The following is a 14,380-nucleotide window of genomic DNA, read 5'->3' on the forward strand; positions in this document are numbered from 1 at the left end:
AGCCAATAACTTAATAACCGCCACACAGTTCGTAACACACAGCTCAACAGAACCTTCTCTAGAGATCTAGAGTCCACTAAAAAAAACAAATGGTTGAAACAAAACTATGTACACGTCAGTGCCCTTCTGATTTATTTAAAGGCTTTACTAGAATTTATTCATCCCCACCTCATCCGCAGACCTCTCTGTGGAAGATTAAATAGTTCTACAAAAGCTGGAAGAATAATTTTCAGACAAATAAGTTAGCGAGCTTCTTTACTTATTTATAAGGCGAAAGCATTGCGAATCTTTCTCAATTGTCTCCTGCTATCGATTCCACACGCAAGTATTTTTGTGACAAAATATTATAGTTAATGCAACTGTGTACTGACTTATCCACATTTCACAGTTATTAAGATATTCTCAAGTTAATTAGTCAGTACACTTATCCTGTACTGACTTATTAACCTGAGAATATCTTAATAACTGTGAAATGTCAAACTGAATTTGAAATAAGATCTAACCAGGTAAAAAGGTCTGTGCACATTATTATTGCAAAATCACATCTAAATTAAACAAGCGAACTCTGCGACTGCACTCCTTTAGAAAAACATTAGCAGATAAATAACCCAAAAACCCACAGCACAATTTTTTATTGCAAAAGCAATAATATTTCTAATATGGTTTCAGGATCTCAATAAAAAAATGTAGATCTTATTTCCTAAGAGGACAGCTCTGATTCCACATGGTGTCTAAGTCCTTTAAGATTTCCCTTCAGACACGACGCCGTACGGTTGCATGTACGGGCTTGTATGAGCCAGATACACCATTAACCTTCCACCCCCACATATGTTCACCAAATGATCATTCATTACACGTGTGTGCGTGAGTGCAAGTGCAGCCGTGTCCTTTGTGTGTGTCTCCATAACACCCTGTGGAGGACTGGGCAACAATGCAGTCCTATTGCCCTTAGCAAAGTGTAATAGGCAGCAGCCTCCCCCTGGGAGCCAGATCAGCAGAAAGGGTCTTTATTTTTTAGTGTTGGTATTGCCGGGAGCTGGAATTGTGCAATCCAATCCTGGCTAGGCAGAATGAAAGCCAATAGTTGGCCAGACGACGGTAGCTCCTTGGTTATAGATTTTCTGTCGACTTTGCCTCAAATTCTTTTGTTGTGCACTTTGACATCCTGCTAGGCAGTGCTGGCCAGCCCCTTTCATCACGTTTATCACGCACTGTTACGTTATAAACCACGCTGTTCAGTGCCAGCCTACCTTTGAGACACCTAAAGTCTTAAATAGTTGAAAGACTGCTCAGTTCCGTTGGGATCCGTGTGATTGGAGTGGGGTCGGCATAGCAACGACTTTTCAATGGATTTTCCGAAGGGCTCGCGGGTCAAGGGAGAGTCTGTAATTGGAGGTGGTTCCTTGAAATGCCCGTTGGCGTACGACATCCAATGTCTAACCCCCGGTTTACCGTGTCCTTGAGGTATCTGGAGTGAGAGCGAGTAATGGCAATCCAGCCAAGAGTTCAATCCTTGGCTCAAGGAGCCCTGACAAGCTGGGTGTTGCCTAAGCGTGGTTGACACCAGTGTACAGAAATGTGTGGGAATGTGAAAGTATTCACGGTGACGCTCTTTCAGTGACAGCCATTGTTGTCAAACGCGCTAAAGAAATTCCATTTTTTTTGGACCAAAAGTATGGGAAGTAAAACAAAAAGTTTGCGAAGTCGATCCGGCCGGGACCTTTTGCCGTGACCTTTCACAGAGCCCGTCACAGATGTGTACGGTGCGGACGGAGATTATCGCCGCGGCGACAAGTTGAGTGAATCCAAATGGATTTCCTGCCAAATGAGCCGCAGCTAAGAGCGAATCCCCCTATTGATTAAATGCCAAATGCAATGAAGATTAATTACTCTCGCAATGACGTGGCGGTCCCCCCCCCCCCCCACGCCCTCCCTTATCTCTCGTTATCCTCCCCATCCCCTCCAGACCTCCGTCCCCTCTGTGGCACCCCTCTCTCCCCCCCTCTCACCCCTCTCCCTCACCCTCTAATCTTCACTTTCTTACTTTTGCTGCCCCCTCCATTCATTTAATGTTTTTATCGGGAGGATAAGAGGTCACGGTTCCAGTCCGACTGAGGAAGCAAGAGGTGACCCTCCTGGGGGGGGGGTTATTGGAGGGGGAGCTGGATGAGGCTTGAGGTCATGAGGTACGGTTGCACAAACAGCGTTGATTAAAAGCGAGATGGTTATTGGAGTGGATAGGAGCACAATGTTTACACTGGGGGATTTTATCTCCAGCTCTTTTCCCCTCGGTTTTCATACGCCCTTCAAGACTAATATTCCAATGTCCTTTCCCAGCTTCCTCCATTTTGGCCCGTACTCGAAGAGGCTTCTTGGCCTAATTCCCCAAAGACGTTCCCCAAAGAAGGGTCTCCCCTAATAGCTTGTTCCTCTAAAAGGCAGCTTGTTCCCCTCATCCTCACCTCATCTCTGGCCTCTAGCTACAACGTTTCTTAACGAAATGACTGCAGCTCAATTACGCAAACCACCACTATTTTTCGTCATGGGTTTTTCTGGGTCTTCGGGAACAGCCATGGGTGATTAAATACTCCCTATAAATGGATTAGGGTCCAACAAATAGATTAGGACCATTTGTTTGATGAGATTAGGACCAATTATGTGGACAATTAGGTGTGGGGCTTTGATTTAGGGGTCTGTTCCCAGCATGCTAGCTGGGATGTATGAACCCCACTCACAGCACTGGTTTGACACTCTGGATAAAAGCATTTACCAAATGGTACATATTTGATTAAAGTAATGTATTGCTGGGTTTTAGTCTCTGCCTCTATGCATTCATTAGCAATACTGTGTCACTCGTTTAACGCCTGATACATAGCGAAGGAACTCAAAGCTCAGCTCTTATTGGCTGTCAGCCCTGTCAGACGTAGCTCCGGCGCAACCCTGGTGAATCATTCATGTTTTGCATTCAGTCCCCTGTCCCTGGTACATCTTGTATTTTATAAGTAGACCTCTGAGCAATTCTCATACAGCACAATTTAAATCATGTTTGATTCCCAGGGGGTTATTTTATTTTACTAGAAGTAATATTCCCAACAACAGTACTTCAGTGTGGTGTCTGTGATTGGTCGTACTTGCATGTCAATCAAGGCCTCTTCCTGATAAGTAGGCGTGTCCGAGAGTTTTTCGGTTAAACGGTCACTCTCTTGGCCCGCACCGCCGGCCACTAGCTGCTAGCTTCTAGCCGCTAGTCGCTAAATGCTAGCACCTAGCCTCTAGAGTGAGTTAAGGCTTCTATGAGCGCAACAACACAGACCCCTCATGCCTTGCCCCTACTGATATCTCACCCACCTGGTGTGTGTGTGTGTGTGTGTGTGTGTGTGTGTGTGCGTGCGCGCGAGTGTGCGTGTGTGTTTATGTGCGTGTGTGTGTGTGATTATGTGCGTGCGTGCCTGCGTGTGTACGTGAGTGTGTGCGTGCGTGCGTGCGTGCATGTGTGTGTGTGAGAGTACCTGGTGTATGTGGTTGTGTGTGTGAGTGCGTGCGTGTGAGTGCGTGCGCGTGTGTGTGCGTGCGTGTGTGTTTATGTGCGCGTGTGTGTGTGTGCGTGCGTGCGCATGTGTGTGTATGTGGTTGTGTGTGTGTTTATGTGCGTGCGTGCCTGCGTGTGATGTGCGTGCGTGCGTGTGTGTGCGTGCGTGAGAGCGCCCGGACTAGCTGTGGCCTCACCCCTGTGTGTGTCGGCTTAGCTCAGGAGGTAGAGCAGTTGCCTTGTAACCGAAAGGTTGCTGGTTCGATCCCCAGCTCCTCCTAGCTGAGTGTTGATGTGTCCCTGAGCAAGACACTTAACCCTAACTGCTCCCGACGAGCTGGCTGTCGCCTTGCATGGTCGACTCTGCCGTCGGTGTGTCAATGTGTGTATTAACCGATGTGAGTCGCTTTGGATAAAAGCGTCTGCTAAATGCCCTAATTGTAATTGTGTCCTCTCCGCCGGGCAGGGTGACAGTAAGCGCATGGAGGACGTGGGCTCCTACCTGTCGCTGCCCTCCACACGCTCCCAGCAGGGGGACCCCCACAAGGCGGGGGCCCTGGGCCGTAGCTCCAGCAACCTGTCGGGCAGCGGTGGGGGGAGCCTGGCGGTCAGCTCCAGGGACAGCTTCACCATCTCCACCCTGGTCTGCTCCACCAAACTCACCCAGAACGGTAAGGCCTCGTGGCGGTGTGTGTGTGTGTGTGGGTGGGTTGGTGGGGGTATGTTTGTGTTTGTGTGTTTTTTTTTTTTATGTTTGTGTTGTTGGTTGTTTGTTTGGTTGGCAACATGTTTTTCTGTGTGTGTGTGTGTGTGTGGGGGGGGATGTGTGTCTCTGTGTGTGTGGGTTGGTGGGGGTATGTTTGTGTGTTTTTTTTTTTATGTTTGTGTTGTTGGTTGTGTGTTTGGTTGGCAACATGTTTTTCTGTGTGTGTGTGTGTGTGTGGGGGGGGATGTGTGTCTCTGTGTGTGTGGGTTGGTGGGGGTATGTTTGTGTGTTTTTTTTTTATGTTTGTGTTGTTGGTTGTGTGTTTGGTTGGCAACATGTTTTTCTGTGTGTGTGTGTGTGTGTGGGGGGGGATGTGTGTCTCTGTGTGTGTGCGTGTGTGTGGGTTGGTGGGGGTATGTTTGTGTTTGTGTGTTTTTTTTTATGTTTGTGTTGTTGGTTGTGTGTTTGGTTGGCAACATGTTTTTCTGTGTGTGTGTGTGTGTGTGGGGGGGGATGTGTGTCTCTGTGTGTGTGGGTTGGTGGGGGTATGTTTGTGTGTTTTTTTTTTATGTTTGTGTTGTTGGTTGTGTGTTTGGTTGGCAACATGTTTTTCTGTGTGTGTGTGTGTGTGGGGGGGGGGATGTGTGTCTCTGTGTGTGTGCGTGTGTGTGGGTTGGTGGGGGTATGTTTGTGTTTGTGTGTTTTTTTTTATGTTTGTGTTGTTGGTTGTGTGTTTGGTTGGCAACATGTTTTTCTGTGTGTGTGTGTGTGTGTGGGGGGGGATGTGTGTCTCTGTGTGTGTGGGTTGGTGGGGGTGTGTTTGTGTGTTTTTTTTTTTTATGTTTGTGTTGTTGGTTGTGTGTTTGGTTGGCAACATGTTTTTCTGTGTGTGTGTGTGTGTGGGGGGGGGGATGTGTGTCTCTGTGTGTGTGGGTTGGTGGGGGTATGTTTGTGTGTTTTTTTTTTATGTTTGTGTTGTTGGTTGTGTGTTTGGTTGGCAACATGTTTTTCTGTGTGTGTGTGTGTGTGTGTGGGGGGGATGTGTGTCTCTGTGTGTGTGGGTTGGTGGGGGTATGTTTGTGTGGTTTTTTTTTATGTTTGTGTTGTTGGTTGTGTGTTTGGTTGGCAACATGTTTTTCTGTGTGTGTGTGTGTGGGGGGGGATGTGTGTCTCTGTGTGTGTGCGTGTGTGTGGGTTGGTGGGGGTATGTTTGTGTGTTTTTTTTTTTGTTTGTGTTGTTGGTTGTGTGTTTGGTTGGCAACATGTATTTCTGTGTGTGTGTGTGTGTGTGGGGGGGATGTGTGTCTCTGTGTGTGTGTGCGTGTGTGTGGGTTGGTGGGGGTATGTTTGTGTTTGTGTGTTTTTTTTTATGTTTGTGTTGTTGGTTGTGTGTTTGGTTGGCAACATGTTTTTCTGTGTGTGTATGTGTGTGTGTGTGGGGATGTGTGTCTCTGTGTGTGTGGGTTGGTGGGGGTATGTTTGTGTGTTTTTTTTTTATGTTTGTGTTGTTGGTTGTGTGTTTGGTTGGCAACATGTTTTTCTGTGTGTGTGTGTGTGTGGGGGGGGGGATGTGTGTCTCTGTGTGTGTGCGTGTGTGTGGGTTGGTGGGGGTATGTTTGTGTTTGTGTGTTTTTTTTTATGTTTGTGTTGTTGGTTGTGTGTTTGGTTGGCAACATGTTTTTCTGTGTGTGTGTGTGTGTTTGTGTGTGGGGATGTGTGTTTCTGTGTGTGTGCGTGTGTGTGGGTTGGTGGGGGTATGTTTGTGTTTGTGTGTTTTTTTTTTATGTTTGTGTTGTTGGTTGTGTGTTTGGTTGGCAACATGTTTTTCTGTGTGTGTGGGGATGTGTGTCTCTGTGTGTGTGTGCGTGTGTGTGGGTTGGTGAGGGTATGTTTGTGTTTGTGTGTTTTTTTTTATGTTTGTGTTGTTGGTTGTGTGTTTGGTTGGCAACATGTTTTTCTGTGTGTGTGTGTGGGGATGTGTGTGTGTGTGTGTGTGTGTGTGTGAGGATGTGTGTCTCTGTGTGTGTGCGTGTGTGGGTTGGTGGGGGTATGTTTGTATGTTTTTTTTATGTTTGTGTTGTTGGTTGTGTGTTTGGTTGGCAACATGTTTTTCTCTCTGTGTGGGGGGGGATGTGTGTGTGTGTGTGTGTGTGTGTGTGTGTGTGTGTGTGTGTGGTTCGCCCTGTGCGGGCATTTGAGACTGCTAAGTATGCAAACAAAATCAATACACCCCAAAAAACGCGTAAGCTGTATTAATGCCGTAGTAGATCGATGTGGGACCCGGGGCTATCCACATTGTTCCAAAGCCTCCATTTCTAGACTGCAACCTGTACTCCGACCAAGTCCGCAGCACTGTGGCGTGCTTGTTCCTCAGGCCAGCTTTAAGAGTCCCTTGGCAGTCACTAATTGCTCCATCCCAATCCTGTAGTGGGGCGGGTTAAATATAAAGTGAACTCCCATGTAGCTCTAGGGAATTGATCGGTGATCAAATCCAGCCGTACGTTTGGATCTCACTGTGCTTTTTTTCGAAAGTAATAGCATCATTGGGATTTGTAAATTAATTGAGAGTGTCATAATTTTCTCCTGCATCTCACACTTAAAGGTAGCCATGCATCACACACACAAACACACACACACACACACACACACACACACACACACACACACACACACACACACACACACACACACACACGGGCGTGCGATGAGAGAACAGACAAGGAGAACACTCTGAGACAGATGCTGTAGCATCTGTTACTGAGGAAGCCAGTCCATCACTATAATGAATATTCTCCTTCAGTATAAATCACCTACGCGTTACATCACACACACGCACACTGACAAACACACGCACACACACACTTACAGAAATCCCCATGTTTCATATGACGCCTGAGCGGTGGCCTGTGGGGGTGACCCAGCAGATGAAGGACAAGCTGCTGGCCGGTGAGGGGGGGAGAGGGAGTCGGCAGCACAGCGGCCTGGCTGTTGCTCCTCTGTCAAACAGCGGTGGAACTAATGGCAGGGACATGGGGGGGGGGGGCAGGGACACGGGGCACAGCCAAGTTGGGCCCGGCTGCATATCAGCCGGCCTTTAGTTTCAGTGGTTCGTGTTTTATTTAGTCGTTGAGATAAAGAATCTGTGTTTATTATGTCGATTATGTTATAATGACGCATTTTGCTCGGAGCGTAAGCATCCCATTCCAGGCTGGAGGACTATATTAAGCATCTGCCGAATGACTACGAATCGTGTCAGCATGAATTAATTCATACAAAAATGTCAGTACTTCCAACGCTTTACTTTATTGCACTAAAATAGACAAATGTGATTGCAAATCAACACTCCAACACAATGACCCTGCCAGTATATGAATAGGCGACCATGTTTGGACTTGGACCTTCGAAGTCATGGACGTGGGCCTGTGTTGTGTTTCACCTCCTGTGTGTTTGACAAGTACAACCTTGGATGTCTTTAAGTGGGCTTGCTGGGGCTGCTGAAGTGGAGGACTCGACCGGAACTTCTCAGGGAGAACCTGGAGAAGCTCAAACTCATTGATGGAGAGGAGGTGGTCAAGGTCAGCCTGCACACCCTCACGCACGCACATATGCATTCACTATGAGGGTTCTCCCTATATGGGAGGTTCATTTAAATATATTTCCATATTTATTTTAACTCGATGTCTCTGTGTGTGTGTGTGTGCGTGTGTGTGTGTGTGCGTGTGTGCGTGTGCGTATATCTGTGTGTGTTTCTGTGAATATTTGAGTGTGCGTGTATGTCTGCAAATCTGTGTGTATGTGTGTGTTTGTGTCTGCAAACGTGTGTGTGTGTGTGCGTGTGTGTGTGTGTGTGTGCGTGCGTTTGCACGTGCAGTTCCTGCAGGACACCCTGGATGCCTTGTTTAACATAATGATGGAGCACTCGCAGACTGACGACTACGACATCCTCGTCTTCGACGCCCTGGTGGGTCTGCGTGTTGCTTGTGTGTGTGTGTGTGTGTGTCTGCGTCGGTCTCTGCGGTGGGTATCCCTGTCAGGGCTCTTTAGATTGTCTCCGCATTGGGCCTGTCTGCCATCTTCTCATCCGTTCCCACATCAGTCCTCCTTAACACGGGTAAACATGTCTATCCATCTCGCCTCCCAGACGACTCCTTCAGATGATGGTGTTGCCTCGTGCCACTTCGACATTCACCCCACACCGCTGTCTGTCTGTCTGTCACTCTCTATGTATCTCACCCCCCTCACCCTACCCCACCCCTCTCTAATTCCACCGCTCGCTGTCTCTCTCTCTCTCCCCCTCTCTATCATGCCTCTAACGCTCTCGATCCCTCCCGTCTCTCAGATTTACATCATTGGTCTGATTGCCGACAGGAAGTTCCAACATTTCAACACGGTGCTGGAGGCCTACATCAAGCAGCACTTCAGCGCCACGCTGGCCTACAAGTAAGCCGCTGCTTTGTTGTCGGCTATGTGGTGAACCGCCGGTCTGGGCGTCAAATGAGAACGTCTGAAGGAAACCAAATTAGAGCACGGCTCCTATTGATGCACCCGTCTCAAACGCCTACATGCTCCTTCGGTGGTTTGAGTCGACCTATGCCTCAGAAACGCAGTCTATCGGACGGTGTGTACATTGTGCGACCATCAAAAGATATAATGCATGAAAGCCCATGAAAGTGAATGCAATTAGAGCAGGCTGAAGTGCACCATGGGAGGTTGGATCGGATTGGCACCCCGCATCCTTTTATGATTAACCCTCTAATGACGAGCACCAAGAAACACGTCTACAAGGTTAAACAGACGCACGGCTGCTGAGTTCCGGCGAGTCAAGACCCACACCTCACTGCTTATGCTTCCATGCACAGTGCCTTGATTCCTTCTAAATGGCTCCTGTTTGGATTGCAGGTTGTAGGTTAAAGTCACCTTGAAATGGGAATAAGTGAAAACTATTTTATATTCTTTATCCAAGTATATAGTTGGAAACTACTCTTACCCTGAACCTGAACAATTATTTTTTTTGAAAAGGGTGCCGTTTAACTTTCAGACATTAATCTGATATGACAGATGACATCATGTCCCGTCCCCAAATATCCCGATCCGTCAAATCACAAACGATCAAACAACATTCCTCAGATGTTTCGTGTCTTCAGTGTAAATCACCGATTTTAACTACGCTCGCAACAAAAGTGAGCTGAACATTTACTGTTGCCTCTAAACGCGGAGGGTGGTGCTGTGTGTTCCCCCGGCTGCTGTGTGTGTGCTGTGGTCCGGGCCAAAGCACCAGGATTTAAAGCTATACTCCTAATCTGGGAAGCACACAGCCGTGTTGAATCATTACCCTCTGAGAGGTTCTGGCAAGGAGTGACAGGCAAACTGCAGCTACTGCAGGGTTTGCCACCTTGGCTTGTCTGTGTGTGTGTGTGTGTCTGTTTGGTTGTGTAGGGTAGTTAGTTTGTATTTGTGTGTTTGTGTGTTGTTTCTGTTCGTTTGTGTGTTTGTCTGTACTTGTGTTTGTGTGTGTGTCAGTTGGTGTGTTTGTGTGTTTGTTAGTTTTTGTGTTTGTGTGTGTATGCACGTGTGTTTGTGTGTTTTTGTTTGTTTTTGTGTGTGTACGTGTGCACGTCTTTGAGGATGGATTGGTGTGTGTGTGTGTGTGTGTGTGTGTGTGTGTGTGTGTGTTTTGGCTAGTGGAGCACTGGAGTGGGATAAGGAATTGTACTATGTTTGTTTGTTTGTGTGTAGTTGTATTTCTGTGTCTTTTTGTGCATCTGCGTTTGAGAATGGGTGTGTGTGTGTGTGTGTGTGTGTGAATGTGTGTGTGTGTGTGTGTGTGTGAGGTTGGACTGGTGGAGCCCTTGCCTGAGTGGGATTAGGTGTTCAATGTTATATGCAATGTGTGCACCTGGAACCGTGTTTATGAAACACCAGTTTCCAGAACAATCACTCCCACACATCCTGCCCTCATCCCAACGTGCCTGTGTTTTCCCCGTAACTCTCTCTGTAATTGCATTCCTAACAACACACTCGGTTGGCTGTCGTACAAGTCGCTGTTTCTTCAGTCACCAGAAGGAACCACATCCTGGAACAGCATCCTGGTGCACATGCTTTTAACTCTGTGCCTATCTGTCTGTGGGACTATCTATTCATTTGTGTGTGTTGCGCTTACATGTCTGTCTATGTGGTACCACGAATGTGTGTGTGCGTGTGTGTGTTTGTGTGTGTGTGTGTGTGTGTGTGTCCTTTTTTGGAAATTCTTTGAAATTGTAGCTCAGACACCACAACTCAGAATAAACTCAGAGTTTATTGTAATAAAGGGTAAAAATAGTATGAAATAAAAGTAGTCTTTGTGCAGAGAGGCCACAGTCCTTGACAAGCACACAAAGGTTGAAGCGCTGTAGTGAGTCCTGGACAGCGGGCACACTCCAGTGTTAAAGCAGGCAAACGTCCTTGAGGACACGACAGCAGACAGGGATGCCACTGCTCCTTTCAGCCGTCTCAGGAGGGGGGCTTTTGTTATTTCTGTGTATGAGTCAGCCGAGGCCGTCTCAGTTCCCCTCAAGGCTCGAATAAACAGTAAAATGGTTACTAAAGATATGAACTAAGGGGTCACAGTGCCTTAGTGTCTTGTGAACAACATGTCTTATGGAAATGTTCAATTACAGTGTGTGTGTGTGTGTGCGCGTGTGTGTGTGTGTGCGTGCTTGTGTTTGTATGTCTACATGCGTGCATGCATGTCTATTTGGTACTACGACTGTGTGTGTGCGTGTGTGTGTGTGTGTGTGTGTGTGTGTGTGTGTGTGTGCATCGAGTGTTGTCCCTCCTAAACAGGGTCAGGCCCGCTCCCAGCCCCCTCTGTCCGGGTGCTGTTACGTAAAGCTCTCCAACGCCCACACACTGATACTTTAAACTCCACTGCTGGCCTTTCCTTTTTTCCACATTGTTCATTTTGTCTGCCTCCAGGCTGGCCCGGGTCCCGGCCCGGCACCGCCACAACAAGGTGCGGATTAACGGGCAATAATGAGTCTGGAATAGTTTCTGCTTCATCCTGCCAGATTAGAATCCATTCCATAACTGGCCCATCTTCTCGTCTTTTCGTCACCCTGCGCTTTTAGGGGGCTAACCTTGTGTCGTCGCCCCCCCCCCCCCCCCCCCCCACACACACACACACACACACATTTGGTGCAGGAGGAACTAAGGACACAGCCCAAAAGCTTTCCCCCTCATCACTTCATCCCTGTCCCCGTCCCTGGACTGTTAGTCACACATGTGTTCCATGCTGAGCCGGGGTCCCCGACTGACCTGATGAGGCCGGGAAGCATGGCGTGGGTTGGAGCACTCCCACTGAGGGCGGGGGACATTTTGTGGGCAAATGAAGTTCTGTTTGTGCTCGAAGGGTGCTCAATCTGTTGAACGGTGGATTATTGTGGGGCCGTTTTATTTCTTATTTACTCCTTGTTGTTGTTTTCTCACACATTTGATTATATCCGTGCGACTCGTATGATTGCTTTGTGATTGGCGGAGCCGACAAGGTTTGGGTAAACTCACCCACGCTGTGGCAGCGCCAATAACACTTTGATAATGATATTGATTCATGAAGTAATGTCTCACCCTCTAATGTTTTCTCTCTGCCTCCCTCTCCCTTACGCCCTCTCTCCTTCCTTCTCTGTCTCTCTCACTCCAAACCTTCCCTTAATCTCTCCCTTTCCCCCTCTCTCCATCTATCTCCCCCCCTCCTCTCTCCCTCCTTACCTCCCTCTTTGTCCCTCTCTCTCCCACTCAATCCTTCCCTCCCTCCCTCACCCCCTCCCTCTCTGTCCCTCTCACCTTTGCTCCATGCCTCTCTCCTTCGCTCCATCCCTCACTACCTCCCTCCCTCCTTCTCTCTCCCCCTTCCCCTCCCCCTCCCTCCCTGCCCCAGGAAGCTGATGTCGGTGTTGAAGACCTACCTGGACGTGTGTAGCCGGGGGGACCACTGTGAACCCATCCTGCGGACCCTCAAAGCCTTGGAGTACATCTTCAAGTTCATCGTCCGCTCCCGCATGCTCTACTCCCAGTACGTACATGTGTGTGTGTGTGTGTGTGTGTGTGTGTTTCGCTTCCTTTGCCTCATATCCACATCTCAATCCATCTGCCAGTCATATATGGATGTGTTTTTATATTGCATTCACCCATGTGTTTATTTGTGCTTGTCATTACACACACCCATGTCCACGCACACACACACACAAAAAACAGACACATACATTTGCATACCCACACACACTCGCCTACATACCCATGGCCACACGCGTACACAACAACACACACACACACACACACACACACACATACACACACACACACACACACACACACACACACACACACACACACACACACACACACACACACACACACACATTTACCCAGGCATTTGCACACACGCGCACTCACTCAGTCACTCAGTCACTCACAGTCGTTCATTCATACATACATACATACATTTACATTTAGGGCATTTAGCAGACGCTTTTATCCAAAGCGACATTTGTCAGAAGAAAGAGGAACAATATAACTCTGTCTGTGCAGTAAAGATATTCATAGAAACAAGTGCCAAGCACTTAGAATTGCTAGGTTGGGATACAAACATACACACACTCAGAAACACAAACACACACTAACAAATAAAGACAAACCGTCCGCACACAGAAAAGTGCAGACACTCACCGGCGATCAATACATCGTTTTGGTAATTTTGTCTGATGCCCGCCGCCGGACAGCGTGCTGATAGCAGCACTAAAGGCTGCTAATTAGCATTGATGATGTGGCCACCACGGAATCACCACTAACGACCGGGGCTGAGTGGGTGAGCCGGGACGCACATCTTAGCCCACCGTGGTGCATCATGGGAGGACGTGAAAGCTAGACAACCAGGAGATAGACCCCGGTCACACAGCCTAGCCAACCGCGGCGCACAACCCCTCGCTGTAGACATCGGCTAGTATTCCTGGGTGACTGACTGCTTGTGTTACGGTCTGGGGTAAGGGTCTGAATCCAAATGCGGTGCCTAATAAACAAGACAGGAGGCAGCGATGCCTTTGCAGAACAAAATAACTTCTTTGCCGAGTTGGTTTACAGACACGGTACAGGAACACAGACTTTCTGCAACGAAACAAAACAGAGAAACAAATCTTCCAACGGCTCCGAAAGGTACAACGGAGCCACGGTCTGGCTGAAGTCAACGTGACAAACATTCGTGAGGATTCAGCAGGAAGTGAGCGAAGCAGAGGGAACAAATAGACATAATCAACATAATAAACAACATAATCACAGGTGCGATGAGCAGTTCATTAGTGCATGGTGTCCGGTAAGGATACCACGGTGCGAGGCTGCAGCAGAGCGTCTAGATGTCGCTGCAGTCTCGCTGCGTAACAGCAGATGCCCAAACCAGTGATTTCATCTAATGAAGCTGAGAGCGTTTGTTTCTTGTTAACGTGTGTGTTTCCCTGTGTGTGTGTGTGTGTTGGTGTGAATGTTTTTGAGGCCTGTTGAAGTTTGTGTGTGTGTGTGTGTGTGTGTGTGTGTGTGTGTATGTGTGTGTGTGTGTGTGTGTGACGCCTATGCACAGCAGTGGAACGTTTGTTGTGTTTCTGTGTGTGTGTGTGTTGTGCAGACGTCGTTGAGGCCTACCAGGATGTGCGTGTGCTTCTATGTCAGCTGCAACATTTGTCTGTAGAGTGTGATTGTGTTCTGTGTTGTCGAGGCCTTCTGGTGGTAGATGCCTACCAGTGTGTGTTTGCATCTTTGCATATCTGTGTGTAGCATGACAGCTGAACATTGGTTGTTGTTTTTGTCTGAGTGTGTGTGTGTGTGTGTGTGTGTGTGTTTGTCATGAAATCAGTGCCGACTGGATGTAACGCAGTGTTTTGGCTGCAGTTTGTTTTCCCTGTTTGAAGTTAATTGGTGGCTGATGGCCTGCCTGGTGCATGTCTAATCCTGCGTCGCACTGTGGGCCCCGTTTGTTCTGCAATCTGTGTCTGCTTGTTTGTTGAAAGAAAGCTTCTTTATTTATTCATGACGTCTCTCTGGGCGCCTGCCAGGCCACCCCGTCCGTCCGTCTGTCTGACTCGCCTGTCTCCGTACGGCTGTCCTTTCATGCGTGTGATGAACGC

The 14,380-nt window shown here is 48.0% G+C and overlaps 1 protein-coding gene across 1 annotated transcript in view; it reads left to right on the forward strand.

The window, feature by feature from the left end:
• Nucleotides 1-14,380, forward strand: part of dock2 (dedicator of cytokinesis 2) — a 121,761-nt gene that overhangs the window by 16,305 nt on the left and 91,076 nt on the right. Inside the window, 5 exon segments of the mRNA XM_079744731.1 lie at nt 3,996-4,200; nt 7,713-7,810; nt 8,107-8,196; nt 8,575-8,675; nt 12,148-12,282. Of these exon segments, the coding sequence (XP_079600857.1) occupies nt 3,996-4,200; nt 7,713-7,810; nt 8,107-8,196; nt 8,575-8,675; nt 12,148-12,282 (629 nt within the window).

This window comes from Pollachius pollachius (assembly GCF_949987615.1).
Source record: "Pollachius pollachius genome assembly, chromosome: 10".
NCBI classification, from domain to species: domain Eukaryota; kingdom Metazoa; phylum Chordata; class Actinopteri; order Gadiformes; family Gadidae; genus Pollachius; species Pollachius pollachius.